At 50.7% G+C, this 27,288-nt stretch overlaps 1 protein-coding gene across 29 annotated transcripts in view; it reads right to left on the bottom strand.

The window, feature by feature from the left end:
* Positions 1 to 27,288, bottom strand: part of CACNA1C (calcium voltage-gated channel subunit alpha1 C) — a 650,562-nt gene that overhangs the window by 571,742 nt on the left and 51,532 nt on the right. For all 29 annotated transcript variants that reach the window (XM_073020354.1, XM_073020379.1, XM_073020353.1 and 26 more), the window contains exons 2-3: positions 17,782 to 18,103; positions 13,230 to 13,335 (exon numbers count right to left, since the gene is read on the bottom strand). In XM_073020354.1, the coding sequence (XP_072876455.1) occupies positions 13,230 to 13,335; positions 17,782 to 18,103 (428 nt within the window). The remainder of the gene's footprint in view (positions 1 to 13,229; positions 13,336 to 17,781; positions 18,104 to 27,288) is intronic.

Here is a 27,288-nt window from a genome sequence, read left to right as displayed (position 1 = left end):
TAATCCCAGCACTTTGGGAGGCCAAGACGGGCGGATCACGAGGTCAGGAGTTCGAGACCATCCTGGCTAACACGGTGAAACCCCGTCTCTACTAAAAAATACAAAAAACTAGCCAGGCGAGGTGGCGGGCGCCTGTAGTCCCGGCTACTCGGGAGCCTGAGGCAGGAGAATGGCGTAAAAACCCGGGAGGCGGAGCTTGCAGTGAGCTGAGATCCGGCCACTGCACTCCAGCCTGGGCGATACAGCGAGACTCCGTCTCAAAAAAAAAAAAAAAAGAAACACTCTCTAACAGCCTGGTCTGGCCTCACAGACACGCGCAAGGCTCCAGCTGTACTCCAGCTACTGCACTGGATCTGTGTAGACGTGATCCCTCCTTGCACAGGGCTCGCTGCTGGTGAGAGCTGCAGACAGACTTTATTTGGAAATAAAGTCTTTGCAGATGGAATCATGTGAAAATGAGGTTATACTGATTAAGGTGAAGGAGCCCTAATCCAATGACTGCCGTCCTTATCACAGGAGGGAAGGCTGGGCACAGACAGAAAAACACCCGGGGGAGTGCACCATGTGAAGCTGGAGGCAGAGATCTGGAGTGAGGCACCTAGAAGTCAAGGGATGCCAGGCACGGCCAGCAACACCAGAGCCAGGGCAGGAGCACGGAACACGCTCCTCAGAGCGCCCAGGAGAACCAATGCTACTGACACCTGGATTTTGAAACTCTGGCCTCTGGAACTATAAGACAACAAATTTCTATTGTTTTAAGCCACCAAATGTGTGGTATTTTCACAGCAGTGCTAGAAAACGAATACGATGAGAGACACAGATGAGTAAGTAGGAGGCTGGACGTGCTTAGATGGAGGTCATCTAGAATGCTACGGAAACAGAGAGGGCAGCACCAAAGCCAGTCACGGAGCAGCAGAGAAAACCTCCTACAAGAAGAGGCTCCAAGACTGGGCCTTGGGGACTGTCTAAGTCCATCTGTGTTGCTATAAAGGAATACCTGAGGCAGGGTTACTCAAAAAGAAAAGAGGTGTATTTGGCTCACGGTTCTGCAGGCTGCACAAGAGGCATGCCTCCAGCATCTGCTTCTGATGAGGGCCTCAGGCTGCTTCCACTCACGGCAGAAGGGGAAGGGGAGCCCGGCATGGGCAGAGATCACAGGGCTGAAAGACCATGTTGGGCTTCACCTCTCTCCGGGATAACCTCTGGAACATTCCTCTGATGGGCAGGGAGTGTGGAAGTGACCCCGGCCTGCTGCTGGTCACTCTCTTACCTGCTCTCTCTAGTCAGGCTGTCCGAGGTGGGACTCGGAGCCATGTCCTGGCCTTCGACACCTTTTCCCACAAGGCCCGTCCCTATCAACCCTGCCCAACTGCCACGGGTCAAGCATCTCCACATTGTGAGCTACGCACACAGCCCAGTCCTCAAGCATAACATCCACCACCTGCCCCCTGCCTTCCCCCACACAACCAGGATCCATCTGCAAGCACAGGCCGCACCAAGGCTTGTGCTCCCCGGCCCTGTGAGGCTGGCCTGGCCACAGGGACCACAGCACTTCCAGTCAGATCTGATGAAGCCTCGGTGCAGACACAAGGTCTGCTCCTGGATATCCCAGCCTTCCTTATTCTTGATGCCTGACCCTGTTCCTCAGGACTCAAAGACACCGGGGAGAGAGGCTGCCCCAGGCCATGTTTCTGACTACGTGCCTGAGAGCCCAGAGAGTAAAGCGCTGGGGTTTTCCCATTATTTCTGCTATGCATTTGAGGAAGGGGTCTGCAAGTCGCAGGACAGCACCAAACGAACGACTCAGCAGCTACGCTCAGCTGTGCCGGAGTTCAGCTAGACCCCGTGAGAAAACAAGGAGTGGCTTGTATGAGCTCCCGGCAGGGGCGCCTGTAAGAGGCAATGTGTCGGCTTCGGGACTGCACACAAAGACAGGGTCCCCTGGCCTGGCGCTCCCGGACCCCAGCAGCTCTGCCAGGCTCTTGGCAGCAGGCAGGTTATGGCCGCACCACTCACCATCCATCTTGGAAAGGTCAAGAACTAAATTTGGAACTTGGCTTTTAGTTCCTTTGCATCTCTAAGTTATCTTGAGAGGAGGCTGAGGAAAAAGGTTCAGAGAGGAATGTGTCAGGAAAAAAACAGTACGTATTTTAGAGACAAATATATCTGTCCAGTTTTAATCATAACAGTAATAATGATTGTGATAATACCTCTACGTTTATATGGCACTTTGCATTTTTCCAGAGCATTTAAAAAAATAAAGATGGGGTCTCGCTCCATCACCCTGGTGTAATCACAGCCCACTGCTGCCTTGAACTCCTGGGCTGAAGCAATCCTCCCACCTCAGCCTCCCAAGCAGCTAAAACTACAGGTACAAGCCACCAGGCCCAGCTAATGTGTGTGTCTGTACATATATATGTACATTTTTTTTGGTAGAGCTGGGCGGAGCATTTCTATCTATATTCTCATTTGCCCTTGCCATAACTCAGTGAGGTAGGAATTATTATCTTCATTTCACAGCCAAGAAACCTAAAACTCAAAGAAGTGAAGTGCCAAGGCTGTGCCACTAGGCAGGGGTAGAAGTGGAACGAGAGCCCAGGGCTACGACCTGCAGTTCTGCACTCTCTTACTACCCATCCCACATCCTGGTGTTCAGGCCGTAGCTCTATGATCTCCACATCTCCAGCAGGGCCCAGGGTGCACAGGCAGAACCTGTGGAGTCTCTCAGCATGAGAGGGGGACTGCTGTCACCTGGGTGGGATGCCACGGGGGTCCCCCACATGTTACGCTCTGAGCCCTGCCAACCACCAGTCTGACTGGGATCCCATGAAGGCCCCAAGTTCAAATGCAGGCCCAGGCAGCTCCCAGGATCTGCTTCCAAGGTCTTAGTCCACAAGAAGGGTCCCTCAAGTTTTAAGCTTGTCTCAGAAAGTCAAGCTGATTCCGGGTTCCCTCACCCCAACGAGAGATCCTCATCTATTTAGGAGGATCTCAGGTAACATGAATCACCGATCCCTGGGAAAATATGGCCACAAAGCCAAGTCTACCTCTCAGGTGGTAGCAGATGAAAAAGCCTCCCCTTTGCCTACCCCTTATGCTTTCCAAATGGCATGGCCTGGGGGCTCCATGGCATGCCCCTAGGACCCCCACAGACACCACCCAGCCTGGGGACATTCACTCCCTCCTTCACTGTTGCTCCTCCCCTGGTCCTCTTGGTAAAAACAGAAGCGCACACACTGCATAAACTCTAGGTGAGAGCCTGATAATTAAGGCACTGTATTCAAAGCAAAATACCTCTCCCATTTTCACCTTAGTTGGGGGCCACACAGCATAGCAATTAAAAGCACAGACCTGGGAGCCACACACCCAGGCTGGAATCCCAGCTCCACTACTTCATAGCTATGCAACCTTGGGCAAGTTAGTTCATTGGCCTGTGCCCCTTCCTCATCTTTAAAATGGGGTGATTATAAGAAACGTCGAGGCGACTAAATGAGTCGAGGCGACTAAATGAGTTAACACATGGACCATAGTCGGAGCAATGCCAGCAGCATTAAGGGCTGACGTTATTGCTGCTATTATTATTAGTCAGAAGGCGGCAATCCAACAACTTCAATCATACAGAAACTAGAGAGAACAAAGAGGATAAAGGAAAAAAATGGCTAAGAAGCCAAAATCAATGTTATAAAACCCATAAATTAAAGCTAATGTACTTTATTCATAAGTAAGCCTCGCAGGTCCTCAATCGGAATCTGTTTAACTTTGCACATAACTGTAATGGACTTGATCAACTGATTCCCAAACCCGCAGGACAGAGGGGGGAGCAAATTAATCGGGCTGGTGCTGGAGGAGGCTGACATCCCACCAGAGAGGTGCATGAAAGGCGCACCCCAAATCTTCCCCAGGTCAGGACGTTCTGGGACCCTCTGGGGGTTGCTTAGTTCTCCCGACAGCTTCCCAGCATTACAACAGGGGCAATCATTGAAATTCCTAAGAATTATAGTCCCAGAAAAAGGATGAAATATGTCCAGATTTTTCTTTTAAGGATCCAGGGATTTTTATTTTACATTCTGGAAAGACTTCCTTCAAATGTACTTAAATTACAAGAAGTTTGGTACATGAAAGGGGTTCTATTACATAAACAGTGGATTTATTTGGAATATTCCCCCTCCAAAAAAAATGAATAAAGACAGATAAAACTGGAGCAAGAGGAGCAAGGGGTGTCACCATATTTAGACTTCAAATCATCATCTCTCTTTTCCCATCCGCTGGCAAACACAGAGCAGACAATGCTTTCTCCTCTCTCTGAAATATTTAGTGAGTAAACACTGAGTCAAACAATTGCCCCAGGCTCTCTGCAGGTTTATGACCATGAGATTAAGCACAAACCCATCCAGAAGCTGCCATCTATTTTAAAATGCCATGTTCCTGAGGAAGACAGTCCTGTGGTCTTTGCTCCTTTCCTACACCAGCCTTGCAACGTGTCTCATCCTGGTTCCAGCTCCGTCCTTTCTCCTAATGCATCGGTTCTTGGGGCGACAGTCTTCTCCTCTGTGGTTTTAACAGAGCGGCATTTCCCGAAGGTATGAGCCCGGGAACACCATTCTTCAAGATGTCTGTGACGGTATGAGTGGGAAAGGTGACGTGCTGGCTGGTCCAGGGACTCACGGAGCACCCTACCACGTAAGGAGGCAGCTGTAGCAGAATGGCTAAGAACACAGACCAGGAGACGCCTGGCCCACATCTGCATGGCCATGACTTCACTTCAGGGCTACATCTCACAGGGTGAATTATTTACATTCTCTGAGCTTCTGTGTGCTCATCTATAGAATGGGATTATAACATCTCCTCGTGCTATAACCATGTTTAAATGCATTTCTACGCAAGGCACTTAGAGCAGCATCTGCATGGTGTGAACTCATGAGTAGTGTCTGTTGCTATTGTGTTAAAGGCTTGGAGAAGTCTTATAATAACGTATTTACCTTTGGCTAACTTGGTACTTACTGAATTTATTTTGCAACAGAACCAAGTTTTGATTTTTTTTAAACAAAATCTGTTAATACTGCCACAGAGCGTTTAATCTTTAAAACATTTTCACATATACCTCATTGGATACTCACAGCGACCCTACACATCCCAGGGAACACAGCAAATAACCCAAGCTGTGGTTTCATACAGTCCTAAGTTCCAACTCCAGCCCTGCCACTGCCTCACCAAGTCACTTTACTTCCCTGAGATTTTACTTTCTTATCTGAAGTAAAGGGACAACACCTCACAGGATCCACTCATTCACCCAGGGTTCACTCAGCAGATATTTATGGAGAGCCTTACGTGTGTCCATTATTGCCAAAGCACCGGGGATATAGCCATGAGCAAGAGGGATACATTCTCTACCCTCAAGTAAACAAAGAAATAGGATAATTTACAGCTGTGGAGATTAGAAACATTGCACACGGCCGGGCGCGGTGGCTCACACCTGTAATCCCAGCACTTTGGGAGGCCGAGGCGGACGGATCATGAGGTCAGGAGATCGAGACCACAGTGAAACCCCGTCTCTACTAAAAATACAAAAAAAGTTAGCCAGGCGTGGTGGCGGGTGCCTGTAGTCCCAGCTACTCGGGAGGCTGAGGCAGGAGAATGGCGTGAACCCAGGAGGCAGAGCTTGCAGTGAGCCAAGATCACGCCACTGCACTTCCACTTGGGTGATGGAGCGAGACGCCGTCTCAAAAATAAATAAATAAATAAATACAAAAAGAAACACTGCACGCAAAGCACTGGCACCTGGTGGTCACTCAACAAAGGCAATTACAATGACTAAGCAAGCGTTACTACTCCACGTGACAAAAGAGATACCAACAGAGAGGCTGAGTGACTGACCTAAGGCCACACAGTTCAGATCTCTCCTCCTAGGTCAGTGCCCTACAACCGTGGCTCTGATATAGCTTTTAAGACACACCCACACCCAGGTCCCACTCAGACCCATTCAGCAGGAAAATCTGAGGGGAGACCTGACTCAGTAGAAGCACCTTCCCAATGCACGGTGTCAAGTTCATTCTCTCATCCAAAACCAGGCTCTCCGCCCTGCCTTCCACACCCCACTGCACAGCACAGGAGAGGGTGTGGGTGCATGATACAGTAGCTATGTGGTTTGTTCCTTGCAGTTATCTATTAGTGTATTTTATAACCCTGGCATTTCTGCGAACCCTAACGCCTGCTGCATTAGGACCACACCTATGAGACAGCAATAAGCTCATGTCATTATCACCATTATTGCTGATGCATGAAAGCCCTACAAAAAAGCCCCTTCTCGCTCTTAGGCAAACCTGATAATAAAAGAAAACACAGTTCACTGCAGGGAGAAGAGGGAACCCAAACTGGCATTTTCATTCACTTCTCAAAGCATGGGGGGCGATAGGGTTCAGAGGCATCTCAGACCTTGCGGTGGTGGTCCAAGTGCAGGGCCCCAGGTCGCGAAATTCAACCCAGCACTGTGTGGGAGTGGGGGAACCTCAGGCTGACAGGCACCTCCTGAGTGAACTGGTAAGAGACACACAAAGCCCGGGGGTGGGGGAGTGGGGTCCCCCACCAGTGCTCTCCCTCTGGGGCTCTTCTTTGGCCATGAATGGACCCCCGCTTCTCTCCCTGTGTAGTCAGAGGCAAGGGTGAGCACACAGACACCAATCCTGCTGGGTCAGAGCTGCCAAAAAGCACAGCGTTTCGGTCTCCTCTCTCCCACCCTTCTAAGGCCAAAGCTAGTACAAGGTGCCAATGACCCTGACTTACCCCCAGGGACCAGGTGGAGGGGAGGGGCCTTCAGCCTGGTTTAGAGTTCCAAAGAGCAGCACACACACATTCGCCTGTGCTGGGCATGTCCTATGAAGTTTACTTATGTTAACTCACTCAATCCTCTCAACCAGGTTATGATGCAACTCTCGTTGCCCCAATTTTACACCAACAAACGGGCAAATCAGGCATTTCAACCTTCTTCCTAGTCGAGCTCAAGCCCCTCTGACAGACAGCTTCTCCTCTCACAGCCTCTGAAGGAAGAAAGCCCAGCCAAAGGATGATCCCTTTTCTGGCCTCATCCCCTCTTCTCTCCACCTCCACTTCAGGCCTGGCTCTCTTGCTCCAGAAAGTACATGCACTGTTCTTTGCACAAGGTCAAATGCCAAATATATTCTCTTAATATTTCAACTCAAGCCAAGTCTTTGTGGACTTCAGGGTACGCAGAGAAGAGGGAGTTTTCCACACACAGTGAGTCGGCTCTGCTTGCAGAGCTTGTTCAACAGACATCAGACAATCGACCTAACAGGTGACAGCTCTTGGTAGACGCGGGTTACAGCGGCTATATTATAAATCATGTGCTACATAGAGGTGGCATTGCCAATAACAGCACTGAGTCTAAAGAAAGAATGTCATGTCATGGCCCAGTTCAGCTTTCATTATGCTTCACTAGCATGAGGAAAAGATAACAAAGATGATGGATTTTGGTGTAAAAGTGTATGTTAGATGGAGCCTACAACAAACAGACTTTAAATAATGCAAGAGAGATCTTAAAAAAAAAAAAACAACTCTATTCTGGAATACTTTTCATCTCTTGGAAACAGAAGAAAGCAAAGTGTTAGAAAAATAAGGGGAGATTAAATTAAGCAGGTGGGAGAATGGAAAGGGCCTGCGAGAGAATGGGTGGAAGCCGATGAGTTTGCGAGGGAATCTGAGAGCAGGAGCAAGCACAGATGTGAATTTGCAAGTGTGTGTGAAAAGAAGAATCTTTTCTAATTCTGTGACAGTGTGAGTGTGCTTTGCTAAACAGATTATTCTTGAACCCAATGGAGTGGGAAAGCTCTCAGCAGTTGACGTGTGTCGTCTTTCTGCTTGGATCCTAAAGGGAACTTGTGGGTAGACAGAGCTGATTGCGGAGGGAGCTGAAGGTGGATCCAGTCACACCATGAGGAACATTCTAGGTCACTGTTCTCAAAGAGCAGCCCAGGACCATTTGCATCAGAACCCCAGGGGAGCTTATTAAAACTTCAAACTCCCAGGGCCCACTCCAGAATCAGAATCCCTGGGAGCAGGGCCTGGGAACACGCATTTTAATCATCTCTAGGATCTTATGCCACAGGGGTTGAGAGCCACTGCTGCAGGTGCATCAGCATTTCTTCTTTGCTATTTCTCAGAACAGGGCTCTGGAATAGCAATTCTTTAATGTTTTCTTAAAAAGCTATGAAACCAATGGAGGATTTCTCAAGCTTCGTTTTTGGGGTACATAAACGATTTGGGGCAACCCACTCTGGCCCAACAATGGGAATGTTCCAAGCATTGAACCTCAGCAAACCGTTGTCATGCACCTAGTACTTCAGGGCCTCCATAGGGGTACAGACACAGATCAATATCCTCTTCTCTTACTTTCGGCCCTAAGCTCAGCTCTTCTCACGGTCAGTCCAATCCTCTTGTCATTGGCCTTGAGTTGCCATGAGCCATGCTTTTGAACTACCAACCAGCCCCTCTTGGATATCTTAAACTCTCTGTTTCCTTAGCTTCTAAGACTCCACTCTCAGCAGGTTCCCCTCCTACCTCTCGGGCTAAGTCTTCCTGACACGTGGTGTACGTCCTTTCTTTGCTCCTCTTCCTCCATCCTCTGCAAACGTCACTGTTCTCCAGGGTCCAGCTGTGGTCACTGCTACCCTCCCGCTCCACCCTGATGCAGGTGCTCTAGGCCATACCTACAGCTTCTCCTTGTGTCTCTCTTCCTGTTGCCCCCAAGTCTCCAACCTCAGCATAAACAGTCTCCCGGGCTGCAGGCCCCTGTCGACAGCCCATGGGACATCTCCAACCTCATGGTCCACGGGCTCCTCCACCTGACAATCATCAATCATATGCGTCATTCCCTGCCCCTCAAATATGACCTTTCTCCTGAAGTCTTTCTCCTGGCCAAGGGCACCTGGCTCTTCATATCACCATCCTGGCAGCCAGCTCTCTCCTCCACCCATGATATCCATCTGGTTACTTGTCCAGGCAAGCTTGCCTCCTAAATCCACTGCCCCCTCTCTATCCTTATTGTCACCATCATCTGGACTCTGGCAAGCTTTCTTTTTCTCTTCACAGTGAGGCCTCCGTCTGAGCCATCTTCCTCATGCTGCAAGAACACTCCTCTGCCGGTGAAGCCTTCGAGCCTCCTCCTCACCTGCAGTTAAGTCCAACAGTTTGCATGGGCCATCAAGCCTCCATCACCCGGCTTCTCCCATTCCCTCAAAACCAGCACCCCTTCCTCTGGTCCTAAAGAACGTGACCACAGGGCCTTTGTACATGAGTATACTTCAGCCTGAAGTATCTCTAGGGCATCCTCTTCTTGAGAGACGCAATGCAAATATGTCAACCTATGTGAAACTTGCCATTAATCCTTTCTCTACAGCAAAATGAATCAGTTCTTCCAACTTGACACCTTGGCCCCGTATACGACCTTTCACCATTTGAAACATCTGTTTACAGGTTTATCTTCCCTATTAATCGCAGTGTCTGTCTGTTGGTATAGATGTTTGGCAAATGACTACACACACACACACACGAGCTAGACCAGTGGAAGGAGAGACCAGAGGGAGGACAGCAGGAAGGAGGCGACTGTAAGAGTCCAGCAAAAAGGCAACAGGGCCTGGGTTAGGGTGACAAGGATGACGATGGTGACAATAGTAACAATAGTATCCAGCACTATGAACAAGAACCAACACTGAGCCCTTACTAAGGCGCTCTCCTAAGGGCTTTACATATTTGGACTCATTTAATCTTCACAACAACCCTCTGAGGTAGGTACTGTCATTACTGTTATTTCCATTTCATAAATGAAGAAACTAAGGCACACGAAGTCTAAACAAATGACTTTGAGAATAGAAAGAAGGCTAAATGTGATACACTGCAAATCACAATCTCTAAGACTGGATTCCTGCTCAGATGGGCACGGCAAGGGGAAGAAGATGTCAGAGATGGTTCTGTGTGACAGCAAGGCCAGCAATGCCATCAGCCCGGCCAAGAGAAAAGAAAAGGAGCAGCATTCACCTGGGCTATGTTTTGTTTTCTTCAGCGGGACAGGTCGTGTGGCGGGAGAGAGAATGAGTTCTATTTGGGGCTTGTTTGAGGTATCGGTAAGACATCCTGGCACATATAATTATCACTGCCAACCCTACTCTTCCCTAGGACCCTCTGAGGTCACTTCCATTTTACAAGCTGGGGAAAAGAGGTTTGGAAAGATTAAATAACCTCAGATTAAGAATCACATTTAATTTTTTTTTTTTTTTTTTTTTTTTTTTTTTTTTTTTTTTTTTTGAGATGGAGTCTCGCTCTGTCGCCCAGGCTGGAGTGCAGTGGCGTGATCTCGGCTCACTGCAAGCTCCGCCTCCCAGGTTCACGCCATTCTCCTGCCTCAGCCTCCCGAGTAACTGGGACTACAGGTGCCCGCCACCACGCCTGGTTAATTTTGTTTTTGTATTTTTAGTAGAGACAGGGTTTTACCATGTTAGCCAGGATGGTCTCAATCTCCTGACCTTGTGATCCACCTGCCTCGACCTCCCAAAGTGCTGGGGTTGCAGGCATGAGCCGCTACGCCCAGCCCAGACTTAATCTTCAAGTGGAGAAGCCAAGATTTGAAGTCAGGTCTGTCCAAGTCAAATTTTGCTCTGCCGAAGAGGCCAGTTCTTCCCGAAGTTGACTAATCACTGGCATCCCTATGAGGAATTCTTTTTAATGCGCATCCCCAACCATGCACAGTTGGAACTCTCTGGGGTTGTAATGATGTGCAGGCTTTGGGGTCGCTGCGCCTGTCCACAGGCCTCTCCAATGCAGGAAATACTGGGCCAGGCCTTCGGAGAGGCTTAGCACTGGAGATGTCAGTCTTAGCAACAATTTACCGGGAAACAGAACTAAAATCTGTGGACACAGAGGAGCTCCCCAAGGGGAGAGTGCAGAAGAAAATCAGAGGGTTCAGGACAGAAGCCTAGTACACGTCCGTGCAGACACAGGAAGAGAGGCTGGAAGAAGCAAGGGGAGAATGTGTTTTGAAAACGGGGCATCTGCAGAGATGCTGCAGCTTGAAGATACTGTAGAGAGCAAGGACCGGGAGGCGAGGTCACAGCACTCGCGATGGGTTTCTCCATGGGGCTGAATCAGGTTCTGATTTAATAGCTGATGAGAGGTAGTGTTTATTTGTCTGTTTTAGGGGTTTTCTGATGCTGCCCCCACCAATCCCCCCTCCCTCCCCCTTCAGCTGGCTGCATTCACTGCCCCAGGGAGAGTGCGACCCTGTGACTGTGGAACTGCAGAGAATGAGGAGTCATCTGCAGCTTTATTGAGGTATCATTGCCATACCATAAAATTCAGCCATTGTAAGTACGCAATTCGATGACGTTTGGTAAAGTTACACAGTCGTGCAAGCAGCCCCACCATCTCGTGTAGAACACTGCCATCACTCTGCCGTGTGATAAAAACCCGCCCCGCCTCATCCGTACCCAGCAACCTCACTCCAGCTCCAGAATAAGTCCAGGGTGACCTCTTGTCCTCTCCTACGAGCCCCTCTGCCTCCAGGAGGTCCAAGGTTGAGGGATCTCAGCCAGCCCAGGGCTTCCCTCTAGCTCAGCAACCCAAGTGGCTCCCTTAAACCTCCCGGGAACCGAGGGGTGAAGGGGCTACATGTGGCCATCGCTAGGACCTAAGAAAAACCAAACTCCTCTAACCCACTTTCACCACTGCTTGGGCCTTGGGCAGCCCAAAGCATCATCAGCTTAAGAACAAGATACGGATTCTCTTTGGAACCAAGGCTCCTCTTTAAAAATTGCAGCTTAAATGTTAAACTGTGGGAGGGTTGGGAGGACCATGGCAGGGGAAGGAGGTGGCTGCACAGGGAAGAAACAGAACCAAGGGAAGGAGTTCCTGCTTCAGGGAGACACTCTGGCTTGTATTTATTTTGACACAGTAAAGATTTCTTGCCCCTTAAGAGGCAAGGTCACGCTTCAGATGGCCTCATGGAAGGCGGCCGATGCTCTGCCTTCCGACTCCGGCCATGTCATCACTCAGTGCCGTGCCCAGCTTTGACATTTTTGGAGCCTGTCCCCAACAAAGGGCCCCAAGCCAAGCCACAAGACACCACAGCCCACAGGCGGCGAACACCTTACCTGCTATGCATCAGCGGCTACCTAAAAAAACTGGGGTGACAGCAGAGAAGTTAAAATGTGCATCAGATTGTTTTTGCTGAAAGGGCCCAAGGAAATGTCGAAGGTTACAAAACACAAGAACAACCATGTGATGGCATCAGCCCAGCAGCTGTGGAAAGGAGAATCCTATAAGCTGCCTGCTTCTTTTGAAAACCATCTCATTGGATGGTCCCGTCTCAGGAATTAAAGGAAGGTGCTCACGGCAGGGGAAAGATGGTGGCTCTGATGACCGAACACGCCATGTGGAAATCACGTGACGAGTGACGGTGTCTCTGCAATGGAGGGGGAGAAAGAGACGGGATGTTCCCTGTGTGCCTTTTGTAGAGGCACCCTGGAGTGCCCCAATTTTGCCAACTGCATTCCAGAGCTCTTTTCCGCACATGCCCAGACGGAGCAAAAGTCTTTGTAATGACTTCAAGCTCAGCCAAAAGTAAACACACTCTCCACTTTTTCCATGGACCAATTCTAACCCCAAATTGCCAGAGCTGGCCCCTCAACAATCCAAATGGAAAGCCGCCTTTCCTAATAAAAGAAAGCCTTTCTAACTCAATAATACATCTTGGCTGCAAAAGCAAACGTTCCTAAAAGCTTCCTAGAAATTATGTATCGAACAGCAACGCTCCAGATCACCTGAGCAAACCCCACCAATGGAACAAAGACATTCAAAGTAAATACAACACACAACCCAAGAATAGGTGCTTGCTGCACCAAACACCTGCACTCACAACTTTTGCAGCACATTTTGTGGCAGTCATGGGATTTGCTACTAAACATGCGCGCGCGCACACACACACACACACACATACACAGAGCTCACCACCACCTAACTGGAATATTCTTTTGGAAAACAGGCCGGGATGAGACAGGTGCTGATTTGAATAAAGAGCAAAATAGCACGCGGGATGTGAGCTCTGCAGGCCTTCTGCACATGCCAAACACATGTCTCACTTCTCTCCCACATTTCATGAATCTATGTGATCTGAACGCAGTTCTCCATCGAGTGAAAAAGCAGAGACTTGAGGACGGTGGACTTACCAGGTTGGAATTAGTGGCGTTGGAATCATCTTCTGGAAAGGGAATATAGATCGCTAAGGCCACACAATTGGCAAAAATAGTCAGTAAAATAATTATTTCAAATGGTCTGAGAAAGGGAGTTAAGGAAGTTAATGCCACGGAAAGTACAAGTGAAACAAACATACATCTACATATTTTTTCAAATGAATCAAAGATTCGTAAGAATTTTGTTTAAACAATGCATTCCAAGCCCCTTGTATTCTGAAAAGAAACATATGCCTTTTTAAGTACGGCTAGTGGGTCCTCGCCAACATTTTCCCTAATATGTCAAAAGCAGTGGAGGCCAGTCGCGTGCCAGAGTAAACACAGAGTTCTAAAAACTTTTCTCCCCTCCTTTTATTTATTTGGATTGCACTGGTCTCCATTCTTCCCCATGTGTGCCTGGGGTTGCCTCTAAAGAGCATGGCCTGTGCCAAGCACCCCGTTTCTTCACGGCTTACGCCGAGCTGCCTGTGGGCCCATGCCCACCTGGAACGGGGGACATGGGTGGAACGGGATTCTAAGACAGAGAGACCTCCCCTGGGTTTCATTGACATTTGGAGATTTTATTTTTAATCTTTTCAACTAAAGTTAAGAGTGGTTTCCATTTCTTCTCTCTCATTCTCTGACAAGATCCAGAGATCTTGAAGACCCCCAAGAGCACGGCAGGGTGTCCGCCCTGAGTGGGTATAGGGAAGGAAGCCTGTCTCCTCTTTAAGGATGAGTCTCACAGACAGCATAGAAACCCCTTTGGTCTGCAGAGGTCCTGCTTCAGCAGGCAAAGCTTTCATTTCAAGGCCTCCTGACTTTTCCTTGGGGTGTGCTGGGCTCTAGCGGGACAGTCCGAGGTTCCCTCACCAGAAGCAGTGCAGGCAGAGGGTCCCACGCCCTGACGACTTCATCACATTTTCAGGAAGGACACACTCTCAAGAGAAAAATCAGCTAATGTGATAACACCCCTTCCAACGGGACCACCCCACACCCTCCATGGAAGGGCCCGTCTATGCTCTTCCAGCTCCACTCCTACCTACCCCGCTCCCATTGCCCAGTTTGCAGCCCAGTTCATGGAGTCTCACAGGAGGAGAAGACAGAGAGGGGTGGAGGTCTGGGGTGAGGGGACCACCATAATTCTCTCAGGGAAATCCATACTCACAAAGTTAGTGAATACTGAGGCAGAAAGAGATCTTAGAGATTATCTAGTCTAACCCTCTGAGGCCCAGAGAGCCTGAGAAACTTTCCCAAGGCCCCACAGCAGGTTAGTGACCAGCTGAGACTAGAGCTCAGACTTCCCGATCACCAAGTCCAGTGTTCACTCCCCTGCCACAGACGGCCTTCTGACGTGTTCACGGGCAACCCTGGGCCAGTGTCACAGAATTGCGAACTGGGAGGAACCCGGGTAATTATCTTAGCACTGGTCTCCCTAGCCCTGTGGGTACTTCTGAAGATCCATTTTCCTGTAGAACATTTTCTGTGTCCACCTTGATATCAAAAAAGATGCCACACAGTGGCCCCGTCAATCTCTCAATTTTGCAGGTGTGAAAAGTAAAGCGGCCAGTCCAAGACCCCAGGCTGGCACATAGCAGAGCCTGGGCCAGAACCCAGACCGACTGACTAAGCTTTTACATTCTGCTGTCCTTGTGCTGGATGAGGCACAAGTGGTGATGATGGGAGACAGACGCCGATGCTGGTGCCGGTGACAGTAAGGACAGAAGCTGACCTCTGCCAAGAGCTTGCTCAGTGCCAGGCACATTCTTACGCCCCTATGGAAATGCCCTGTGTGGAATGTATGCTTGTGATCCCCACTTTCTACGTGAGAAAACTGAGGCACAGAAGGGTCAGATGTTAACTTGTGCCAGGTCACAGAGCAAGCAGTAGGATGGGATCCAAGCTCAGGCAGTCTCAGTGTTAAGGACTGCTCTATACTGATCCACTCTAAAGTTACCTTGAAGGCTTCCTAGGCAGTTCTTTTAGCCCTCCTGCCGTGCCGCCTCTTGCCTCCCAAACCTTTTCTCGCCTGCTTAGGAAAGTGACACTGAGTCCACTGGCTGGCCAATTTCATTCCCATCAGCTGGTGCCTGTGCTGTCCCCATCGGGACAAGGACACAACAACCCAGCCAAGCCAGACCCATGCACACACGCCCAGAAAATGTCGCCTCACTGCCTCCACCACAGTGGGGGACAGCTGAGCTTGGAGTTTCTGGCACTATCAGTTCCCCTCCCCTCATTCAGACTATCCATCTCTCCATCCTTCACTTTATGCTAAAGGCACTGGGCTAATGCCAGAGAAGATCATGTGTAAAAACCAATCAGGCAGAGAAGCAAAGCCACCGGCTAAAAAGCAGAGAACCCAGGTAAGCCCTGGGAAGCGCTCTGTGTCACCTTTTGAGGCCCAGATGACTTTTTAAACTGCTTTTCCTTCCTAACGACAGTGTCAGATGCCACTTTTTCAAGAACTGGCTGGCTAGTACTCCAAGCTATCTCCTTCCGTGTCCAGCCACTCTTCCCAATGCCACCCACCTGGCACTAAGGCTGGGCCCCCTTCCTCTCCTCCAGGTGGGAAGGCACATTCCCACAGAGGAGTGGCCACAGCACCCAGGGAGTAGGTTTTAGGTACAGGTCCAGGTCCAGCATGTCCCAGTGCACCTGGACTGCAGCTCCCGAACATCCTCCCAAGTACCTAACTGGTTCTACCTAGTATCTACTAGTACCTGCCTAGTCCCACCTAGTACTATGGATGCATAGGGTGTGGGACATGCATGGACTTTGGGGTTAGGGGAACCTGGATTTGAAACCCAGCTCTGACAGTCGCCAGCTGCGTGATTTAGGGCAAGTCCTTTGGCTTCTCTGGGCCTTGCTGCCCTTCTGTCAGGGGTGCCTGACCTGCAGGGCCCTCAGTTTTCCCACTCCCTGACTCCACCATGAGCAGCTATGCAAGCAGTCCTATGGGGCTGACCAAGACCGAGCCTCCCGCCCAGTCCCCTGGGGACTAAAACCAGGCCCGGCCACTCAGGCAGGCCAGCCAGGCAGCTGCAGCCACTTGTTTTAAAATGCATTTTCTTAAAATACTTTTAAGTTGAGGGGCTCAAACATTTATTTATTATTATTAATTTATTTATTTATTTGAGACAGAGTTGCACTCTGATGCTCAGGCTGGAGTGCAGTGGCATGATCTCAGCTCACTGCAACCTCTTCATCCCGAGTTCAAACAATTCTCTTGCCTCAGCCTCCCGAGTAGCTGGGATTACTGGCATGTGCCCCCACGCCTGGCTAATTTTTGTATTATTAGCAGAGATGAGGTTTCACCATGTTGGCCAGGCTGGTCTCGAACTCCTGACCTCAGGGGATCCGCCTGCCTTGGCCCCTCAAAGTGCTGGGATTACAGGCGTGAGCCACAGCACCTGGCTTCAAACATTTATAGAACTAACATTTCTGTCTCAACAGAAACTTTCTTTTATCACTGGGCTATCTTCTTTCAACTAGTACCTGAGACTTTTAAGTCTTTCCATAGAAACTCATTGATGAAGCCTAATGCTCCCATCCTGGCCCTTGAGAAACATAGCAGTCCTGCCGGGATGAATTCTTACTAAGAAAATTCCCACAGTCAGTACCAGGGTTCTAGTCTCATCCGTTCCTGACCACAGGACCCCGGAGAGCCTCTCCTGGGGGGCTCAGTTTCATCACTGGTGGAAGTAGGGGTGGAACTTCAGCACTTAAAGTTCCTTTCCAATTGCTACAGCCCCAGGATCCTGATGAAGTAAGGGGCTTGTAACTTCCCAGTGCGAGCCCAGCCCTTCAAAGCCCCTGTCTCTGAGGGATCCACTCACCTGTTTCTATATGGACAAACACAACACTTCCTGACAGTGTTCTCAACTTCGTCTGCACATGAGAATTACCCAGAGAGTTTTCTGTTGTTGTTTTTTGTTTGTTTTAATGCCTAGGTGGAACTGAGTGTTCTGTAGTTTGTTAGAACTTTCCAGGAGACTCTAATGTGCAGTCCAGGCTGAGAACCACTGCTTCGGGGCCCTTGAGCCAAGAGCCAGGGGCCCTGACCACCACGCTCTTGCATCTCCTGAGCCCCTTCACCCTAGAGAGAGGGAAGGCCATGACACCATCCAGTGCCATGGCACAGAGAGGAGAGAAGCGAATGAGGCAGCATGTAACTAACGACTGTTACCCCAAAGCATGAGTCGGCACCTGGGCAAGCTCAGCTACAGGAGATGATATTTCATAACTTCTTAGGCTCATTTTCTCAAATGTTGCTTATTATATGGAAAAAAAAAAAAAAAAAAAACCCACGCAACTTATTATACAAGCAGATTGCTGGGCCTTGACCCCAGAGATTCTGATTCATCAAGTCTAGGGCAGGGCCCAGAACTCTGCATTTCACGGCACCCCAGTCATGCAGATGCAGTAGGCCCAAGGCCCCGTTTGTAGCCCAGCACCGCTGACACAGCCCGTGACCCAGGGAGCCTCGGAGGGCTGGCCCCAGGGTGCAGGTCCCAGGAGCATGCCCAGCCCAGTGAACAAAGGATATTTCCATTCGACAATGCTGATGCAGGCCCTCCGGATGGGGTTCTTCAGGGTCAGGCAGAGCAGGGCTCGGGGCGGGCGTGTGGCCGTGGTGCTGCCCTGCTTCTTGGGTTTCCCATATTGCTGCCGCTTCCGCTGCGTGGAGCTGACTGTGGAGATGGTCGCGTTGCCAGCGCTGCCCATCAGCTTAGCCTGCCGGGCTGCGTCGATGGCCGCCTGCCAGGACAGGGCGGCCCCCGGGGTGGGGATGTGCTCAGGGGCCAGTCCCGCGGCCGCATTGGCATTCATGTTGGCATGGGCGGGGCGTGGGCTCCCATAGTTAGAACCTGTGGCAAAAGAGAAAAGAACACAACAGTGACCAGATAGAAAACGGGGGCACTTCCGACACTCTCTGGACCCCAGATTCACAATCTTTTCAAAACCTTATTTCAAGCGATTGCAAGTGCTTAGGAGGTGGTACGTGGAAACATGAGTGTGAGATGCTGAGGGAAGAGGGCCAGGATTCTTCCGGTCCTGGTTCAGCTGGGTGACCTTGGGCGCGCCACTCCACTTTAGTCTCCTTGCCTCACCTTAGGTGGGCAACAGATGAGATCCGTGCATGACAGCATGTGTGGACCTCAGCAGAAACAGATGAGATCCGTGCATGACCGCACGTGTGGACCTCAGCAGAAACAGATGAAACACAACACATTACCTGCAAATTAAAATATGTATTTTAAGAACACATGCAAATGAAAGGATATTCATGAAATCGAATAGAATGACTGTTTAAGGACGGTGAGGAGGAAAATGAGAGTAAGATATGGGGGCAAGGAGGAAGCATAAATGAATGAGTGAGTGCATGTGAGAGGTCATCGCATGAATCAATGATGAAAAGGTACAATGAACTAGAGTATGATTCACTCAACTCTCCGCACCTGGGTTCCAATAAACAAAAACAAATATAATAAAGTGAGAAGGTTGCACTAGAGTAAGGTCACATCCAGCTACCTCAAAGCCATCTGGGTTTTAAGTGTTGGTTGACCAGAAGGAGCTAGGGGAGCTGTGATGGTTTTAAATCATGTCAACGAATCCCTTCACATCTGACATCCCTTTCACTGAGAAAGATCTAGGCCCTCCTCTTGAAATAAGGTCAGCCTTTGGTGACTGTTTTACCAATGAAGTACAGCAAAAGTGACACCATGTGACTTCCAAGGATAGGTTAAAAAAAAATGCCACATTGCACCCCCCTGACTATCTCCGGATGGTCGCCCTGGAGGAAGCCAGCCCCCACACAAGGCAGCCATTCAGCCCTGAGCTGCCATGCCGTGAGGAAGCCCAGACTAGCCTCAACAGAGAGGCCATGTGGCAAGAGAGAGTCCTGGCCAGCCCCCAGCCATCCTAGTCACCATCTGACTGCCACCCCAGGAGAGATCCCAAGTCAGGACTGCCCCAAATCAGTAACTTTTTGAATTACTGACCCACACAAGAGCTTCCTGAATTCCTGACCCACAAAGACTGAGCAATAACAGGGTGTCTGCTTGTAAGCCACTTTGTTTTGGGGTGATTCATTAGACAGCATTTGCTATCTGGGAAAGGGAGCTGTGAGTGGCAGGGGTTGATGGGGTAGGGGAGAGGGACAATGTCAAGAAGGAAACCTGATTGGAACCAGTGCAACCCAGGGCTCCAACCTGCACAGGGACAGCTGCCCTGCTCCGGTGTCTAGGCAACGAAGCCTCTGAGACTGTCCCTAAGACAGCACATATGCTTGGCAAACACACTTTGGCCTGTTAGGCTGGATACCTCGCTCTAGAATCTGTAAGGTTTGCCAAGCGATCAGCTCAGCCTGGCCCAAACCTGAATCTCCCAGAACACAGGTGTGACCTTGAGACGTGGTACCGCTAGTCAACTGGCCAAGTGCCGCGGGATCAAGAAAAGCCGCAGAGAAGAGGGTGCTACTGTGGGCGGTGAGGTTGGCATCTGAGGCCACTTCAGCTGCCCGGGAGACTGGGGCGGAAGGAGCCAGACCAGTTGCACATACTTCACCTCCGAGGCCGCCCACAGTGACCTTTTGTGTTCCATGTGCACAAGGTCTTCCGGGGAAGCCGCTGGGTCCGAAGGTTGCTGGCTCAACCTGATTGAGCCCCTCCCTCTCCTCACCTGTAACTAAGACACAGCTGAACACTTGGTGCCTCTCCCAGCCGCCTCCCCAGCTCTTATCTTAGACTGATCCTTCTATGTTTGACCTCCAAGGTAACTTTGCTCCCCATGCGACCTGCTTTCTAGAACCTATCACCGCCCCCTCCACCCCGTCCCCACAGGAACCTGTGAAGAGCACACGACCCGGCTTAGCCATGTGAACATTTTCACCTAGAGAGAGTCTGCCCCAGAGGCAGAGCCCCAGCAACCTCACCAGATTCCTCATCCAGCCACACCTGAAGTTAGACCTTCCCTGAGCCACACGCAGGTGAGACAGGTGTGGCCTCTTGGGGCTGACCTCCATTAGGGCTGTACTGCAAGGCTGGCTGAGCCTCCCCTTCTCCAAGTAATTTTCCCCCACCCACCGTGATGTTTAAGTGACTTAAATAAGCCAAAGCTAATGTGAAACGGCTCTCTGTCCCTTGCAACCAAAAAACGACCTAATATGCTTGGTCAGTGCCCAAAGCTTGGACCCCGTGGGGCTGTCATTTCTGTTGGACTCCAGTCTATATCCTTTCCATCACACCAGTGACAGACAATAAGTTTCAACTTTTATGCCAATTGATTGACATCACTGTCCAAAATGCTATCTACTTAAAGGACTCTGAGGATGAAAGATTAGTGGTGTCTGCCACGGGCACAAAGGGCAGGGAATGGCATCACTCATGCCACATAGCTACCACCCCTGCATGATCGCAAGAAGACCCCTCAGGTCCTCTTGGAGACCAGCTGGTCAGCTGCCTCCTGTCCCACAGCAGTTGCCACCTGCTCTACCTCCATCTGGCCCCTGTAGCATTACAGCCCCGCCTCCACTCCTCAAGGCCTGGGAAATTGCCTCTCTGCCATACCCAATTCATAGCCACATTCTCAATGTGACACCAACTCTCACCTTACCATATATATTCCCTTCACCTTCCTCCTGTTCTCTGTCCCAGGGATAAACTGCATTAACCAGAACATCAGGCTCAAGGAGGACGTGACACTCCCCACCATGAGACGTCTCATCGCTCCCGTAACTCGTCCCTGTCCTCCCTGAACTCGCTGTGTAGATCCCAAGCCTAAAGTGAGGAAGGCCCCAGTAAGGCTGGGACTTTAACCTTTCTCACAAGATCCAGCAGGAAAAGATATAAAGAGTGCATTTGAATTAATAAAGGCACCCAAAGCGCGAGAACTGCTTGAACACCCAGCAAGCATATGTGTCTCCATTTAACACATAAGACAAAGGAGCGTCTGACTCACTAAAGGTCACAGAATGGGTGACGGAGGGTTGCTGCAGCAGGCACAGGGCTCACAGTGAGCTGCTAGACTCTACTCCTTTCTCCTCAGCCCTCTCTCACACACTCCACATGCACGCACACACGTGCTCGTGTACACGGTGGCAGACAAGGCACACACTTCCTCCTGTGCTTCTCCAGGCCTCGAGATACAAGGGGCTGGATTTCTGACCCCAAGAACATTCTTTCTGTTTACTATGATCACCACGTGACAGCATCCACTACGCCACCTGCCCCCGCAGTAACCTTGGGGCGCCTCTTAGGCAAAAGTGGAAAGCGCCTCTGTTTCCATCTGCTGCACTGGAGCCACGGAGCTCCTGCCTCTTTGGCTTGCCAGGGAAGGCTGGAACTCTAATTTTGCTCCATTCAATCTGTGGTATATAATTTTTTTCTTCCTAGACGCTCTGTTTGGCACTGACAAAATTTAATAGACTATTTTAGTTCCTAGACTAACTTCTCCTTTTCCCTCAGATACATAAAAGCTGCCCTGTCCCCAACTATTGGCATTCCCAGACCCCAAGTCACTCATTGTAAGCCCTCCTCAGCTCACGCCTCCCCTGAGATGGCTGTACCCAGACCTTAATCTTTGTACTCACCCCCACGCATTGCCCTTAATCTCCCCCTCTCATACAGGCTACCAGTCCCAAGAGTCCCAGGAGTTTGGGGACAACACTTGGAAAGAGGGCAGGAAGCCCCAGCCTGAGAACACATGCACCACCCAGAAAAGCTGCGTGAGGGGCACCTCCCTGCACCCGGAGCACGAGGTAGAAGCTTCCAAGATGGCAACTGGCTGTGCGGAGCCCCGGGGCAGCTCTGAAAACCACATCCTGGTGAGCTGCCTTCTGAGCCCTCCCAAAACTCCAGGGGGGACCTTATTTATATTGTAAACCATTCCCAGAGCGCAAGACCTCTCTGGAGCACACCATCTGGAGAAAGCACATAGGAACCAGCCCATGGGGAAAAATGGAATGTCAACCTCTCCCTAGCCAGAAGCCCAGAAAACAACCTACACTATTTTGGTCCTGGCAGCTCTGAGCATCGCTGCGGTCCTATGACATGACGAGGGCCCTGCGTAGGAACGCAGAACCACACACAAGTGACACAGGTATGGCCTCTCGGGACTGGCCACCTCTGGGCCTGGGCCTCCCTTCTCCAAGTAATTTTCCCCATGCACTGTGGTAGATCCCCACCCTGACCTGAGACATACGGACCATTCTACAGCAACACCGTCTAATACAATGTTTACAGTCATGGAAACGTGCTATCATCCTAGGCTGTCCGATACCCTAGCCAGCAGTCATGTGTGGCTCCTGAGCACTTGAAATGCTCTGAGTATCTCCGGGTCACCCACAACAGGGTGGCACAACCACCCAAGGCTGCCAGGAGTGGAAATCCCCATCTCTGGCTCGATGTTTTGAATCCAGAGTGCTGCCATGAAGGTAGGGCGGGCAGCATTGTGTCCCTGATGGCTTTTGTTAGCACGAAATCACCACCCAATGCAAAGAGATCAATTTTCAAATTAGAAGGCTGATTCAAAGCTCAGGCTCCTGGCTGCCAGCTGAAAGGATGCCACCATTTAAGTCTGCTCTGGCTGTGCCCGACTGGGCTATTTCCACCGATGCTCCCACCCCTGAACAAGGCCCCGAGCAGCTGTCTGGAAGATCAGGCCACACACCAATAGGTAGGTGCCCCCCAGCAGTGACCTAATCCCCAGACATAAGAAAATGCCTCCCACCTGTCAAATGGCCCAGCTCCCCTGAAGACAGCCTCTGCACCCTCCTCCTGCACCCAGGTGCTGCTGCTGGGGACCAGGAGGAAGGCAGGACCCCGGCACAGTGTGGCCAGCCTCGTGTCATTCCACTCTGCAAGGGTCCAAGTGAGGAGTCCAAGTTAGGAGTCAGTGGCATGTGCTTCCTGGGTGTCCCCTGTGGGTGAGGGGCTTGGTGCTGGGGACTTGGACAGTGTTCAGTGATGAAACAATTGGTTTTTTTCTTCTTTAATCCATCTCTGTTTCTGCACCTGATTCAGGGCCGTATCCCAGAAAACGCTCAACACAGTTTGCTAACGACTATAATCATACTGTTGTCATGATACAGATAAAGGTGGACTACAGGGACGCTGTAGAAAGAACACTGCTGGAGTCAGTCCCTCCATCTCTAAAGAAGGCGCTTATTCTCAAGCCACGTGCTCTTCTACTGACTTCTTGGATGTAACCATGGGGCAGAAGTTCTGAGGAAAGGGGCGGTGAGGAAGATGTCCATCCTAGTCCAGGCCACTACCTATTTCTTGCCCAGAAGTGCTGCAGTAGCCCCTGCCATTTCCCTCAGTCCACACTTGGCCATCTCCAAGCCAATCTCCATGCAGCAGCCAAAGTCACTTTTTAGAAACAGAACTTGTAAACTGGGCCCTGTCATTCCCCTAGTTAGATCCCTTCAGAATCCAAACTCCTTGTAACAGTTTACAACACCTGCACAGACTGGCCCTGGCCCACTTCTCTGAGTTCACCTCACTCCCCTCTGGGCCTGGTCCAACGTGCTCCTGACACAGTGGCTCATTTCATGCCTCAGACATGCTCAGTTCTTGCCTGTCGCAGTGCCTTTGCACGTACTTAGGATGTCCTTCATGTTCTTCCCTCTGCCCTTTGCTAGGCAATCCCTTCTCACATTTCAGGTCTAGGCTCAGGTGATCCCTTCTTCAAGCCCCTACTCCAAAGAAGCAGAACTCAAACAGCTGCCAGTGTTCTCCCCACTTCCCTGCCTCCATGCCACCCTTAAACAAACATTTCCAACAGCCCTGGCATTGGAAAGGGACCCCCCCAATCAGCCGTGTATAGGAAAAGGTCTGGGGCGACCAGCCTGCTTCAGCAGCAGTCCCCCTGCTTGGCCTTGGCGCCTTCTGTGAGCACAAAGGCAGGTCACTCCTCCACCTCCGCAGACACAGACACCCAGACTGATTCAGAGGGCGAGCAGCCGCCGCTCACACCCAGAAAGGGAAGAACTGCCAATGAATTTCTCGTGAAGTCCTGACCACTGAGCAATCTCTGCACGGCAAAGGAAATGCCTTCTCTCAGGCCAACATGCCACCTAGAAGCCCACTTGGCTCTCGCCGTCTGTCATCTTGCTGTAGTGACAAGGGGCCTACATTCCCTTTAAGAGCACAGCAGACAACCCGGAACGGAAACCGGACTTTCTCTGCCCACTAAAGGCCCGATGACTAGAAAGCTGGGCCATTAGTCTTCCCTATCTATTGCAGTACAAAGATAGCTGGAGGACGTGAACAGAGAGGACACCGTCTCTTGGTCTCAGACGATAAGCCGAGGCCCAGCTTTATAACTGTCACCTCAAGCCCAATGGCACTCCTCTCTGGAAAGATGGCGTGTGCTGGGCACCATGTGGTGGCTGAGAAGCTGGTAAACTTGGCGGTCTCAGCAGCTCTTCCACCCTCCTCCTACTGTGCCCGCTGGACCGCAGGGGCTAGAGGGCTAAACACAACAGCTCCCAACCTCCCTTGGAGCGAGAAATCCCGACACAACGTCAAGAACTGAATCAAAACTAAGTCAGGTGCGGGAGGCGTCTATCTTGCAGGGAACAAGCTGGCAGGGCCACGCCAGTGGCTTCCTGATTCCTGGATCATTCATAAGGTGGTGTGATCCCAGAGCCAGCCCTTGGCACAGTGGCTTCCAGGTCCCCCAGCCTCATAATTGTACCTGAGCTGCAGTTTCCTCGGCGGGCCTGTTGTGCGGCGTTGTTTTGGGAATCGTTCCTACAGACCCAGCCTAAAACCTGCTCTTGAAGCACTTCCAATTATTGTATAAACCCCTAAATTCCTGTACTCAGTGTCTTTCCTCCAAAAATGGCTGCAGAAGTTTCTGTGACAGACCTGAACCCTGACTGAGATATATAGACCCGTCTATAGCAACGCTGTCCAATACAATGTTTACAGTGATGGAAACACTCTATAATCCTAGGCTGGATTACAGAGCCCTAGCCACCGGCCATACGCAGCTCCTGAGCACCTGAACTGCCGCTAGCACATCTGGCAAAATGCATTTTGAATTTTACTTAATTTTCAATTACTGTACATTTAGATAGTCACATGTGGCTAGAGGCTCCCACACTGGGCAACACAGGTTGTGCTGTATCAAGAGGAAGTCCTTGTGGGAAGAGCCTGGTGACGAAGAAGTGTGAGAAGTAAGGAAGATGACGAGCACTGAATTCAAAATTGTGGGAAAACTTTTTAAAAAGGCAATCGAGAATGAATTCAGATGTTGATGGGTGGGTGGATTTTCTGATCAGGAATTAACCACCCTATGCAAAAAGACATATTTTCAAAGCATAAGAGATTCTAAGATCCAACAAACAATGTAGAAACCACAAGTCCTTTTTCAGTATCTAATACTCTCATGACATAAATGAGAGATGACTTTCTTTTCAATGGGCAAATGGGGAAGCTGGCATTCCCCTCCAGCCTAAGCAAGAGAAATCCTCAGGACACCCCAGCTGAGATGAAAACTCGCTCCGGGGTGAGCACCCGGTGGCTTCAGGACGCCCAGCTGAGGTGAAAACCCGCTCCGGAGTGGGCACCCAGTGGCTTCAGGACGCCCAGCTGAGGTGAAAACCCACTCCAGGGTGGGTGCCCAGTGGCTTCAGGACGCCCAGCTGAGGTGAAAACCTGCTCCAGGGTGGGTGCCCAGTGGCTTCAGGACGCCCAGCTGAGGTGAAAACCCGCTCCGGGGTGAGCACCCGGTGGCTTCAGGACGCCCAGTTGAGGTGAAAACCCTCTCCGGCGTGGGTGCTCAGTGGCTTCAGGACGCCCAGCTGAGGTGGAAACCCTCTCCGGGGTGGGCGCCCAGTGGCTTCAGGACGCCCAGCTGAGGTGAAAACCCGCTCCAGGGTGGGTGCCCAGTGGCTTCAGGACGCCCAGCTGAGGTGAAAACCTGCTCCAGGGTGGGTGCCCAGTGGCTTCAGGACGCCCAGCTGAGGTGGAAACCCTCTCCGGGGTGGGTGCCCAGTGGCTTCAGGACGCCCAGCTGAGGTGGAAACCCGCTCCAGGGTGGGCGCCCAGTGGTTTCCCGATGCAACCGCCGCCGAGACGCATCTGACTGCGCTTCCTCCTACCTGAACTATTTTCACACCGTCTCCAGCAGCATTCTGTCACTCTGCCCGCCTTCCTTTCCCCCGCCCTGCTACAGACACAGTTCATGAGAGGCGGGCTGCCCAGAACAGGCCCCATGACCACAGCAGTCAACTGTACTCCAAAACTAGGAGACTGTGAGGGCGCCAGGACATCTGCGGCTCTCTCCCCAGCCCAACTGACCAGTACTCCCTCAAATACAATTGTCTCTTTTCTATCCTACAACCCACCTGCCTCCGATGACTGCTTGAAGGCAGGAGAAGGCAAAGAGCCTGGAGCACTTCAGAGGCCCAAGCCAATGGGAAAAGCGGAAAAGCCACAGCATTCACACCTGCTAGCGGTCCAGCAAACCACACCTGCTCTCTGTTCTTTACAGGGCAGCTGGCAGAAAGAAGATAAAGAAAGCAAAACGAAGCCTCGTGAGGAACCCCCAGAAGCAAATCACCTGCGATGATCTCAAGGCCAACACGGCTTTGGCGAGAGGACCCTGATATAACACCCTTGGCACTCAAGGGCTCTCATATTGACATCAGAGACCAGAAGGAAGAAAACAAACTGAGAGACAGACACACAGATAAGCCATGGCCTTCAACTAAAGATGACAAATTGCCACAATTTTTGCCATAATAACCAAATGCCTCTTCCACTTATTTCCAAGCATGGAGAGGAGGGAAGTCACAACCTCTTTCTACTTGAACTAAAGCAGCTATCACCACCTGGTGATAGCAAACCTAAATTACAGGCCCTAGTTGAGGGTTAATTCACATTTATTGAAAATCAGCATTTCAACTCTTTTAGTGTGGTAGGAGAGATTACTGAATGGGCAAACGCTGGAAGCATTCCTTTTGAAAACCGGCACAAGACAAGGATGCCCTCTCTCACCACTCCTATGCAACACAGTATTGGAAGTTCTGGCCAGGGCAATC

The sequence above is a fragment of the Chlorocebus sabaeus genome, chromosome 11, assembly GCF_047675955.1.
Source record: "Chlorocebus sabaeus isolate Y175 chromosome 11, mChlSab1.0.hap1, whole genome shotgun sequence".
Classification (NCBI taxonomy): domain Eukaryota; kingdom Metazoa; phylum Chordata; class Mammalia; order Primates; family Cercopithecidae; genus Chlorocebus; species Chlorocebus sabaeus.
Note: the sequence above shows the minus strand (reverse complement) of the source record. Positions and strands in the feature narration are given on the sequence as shown.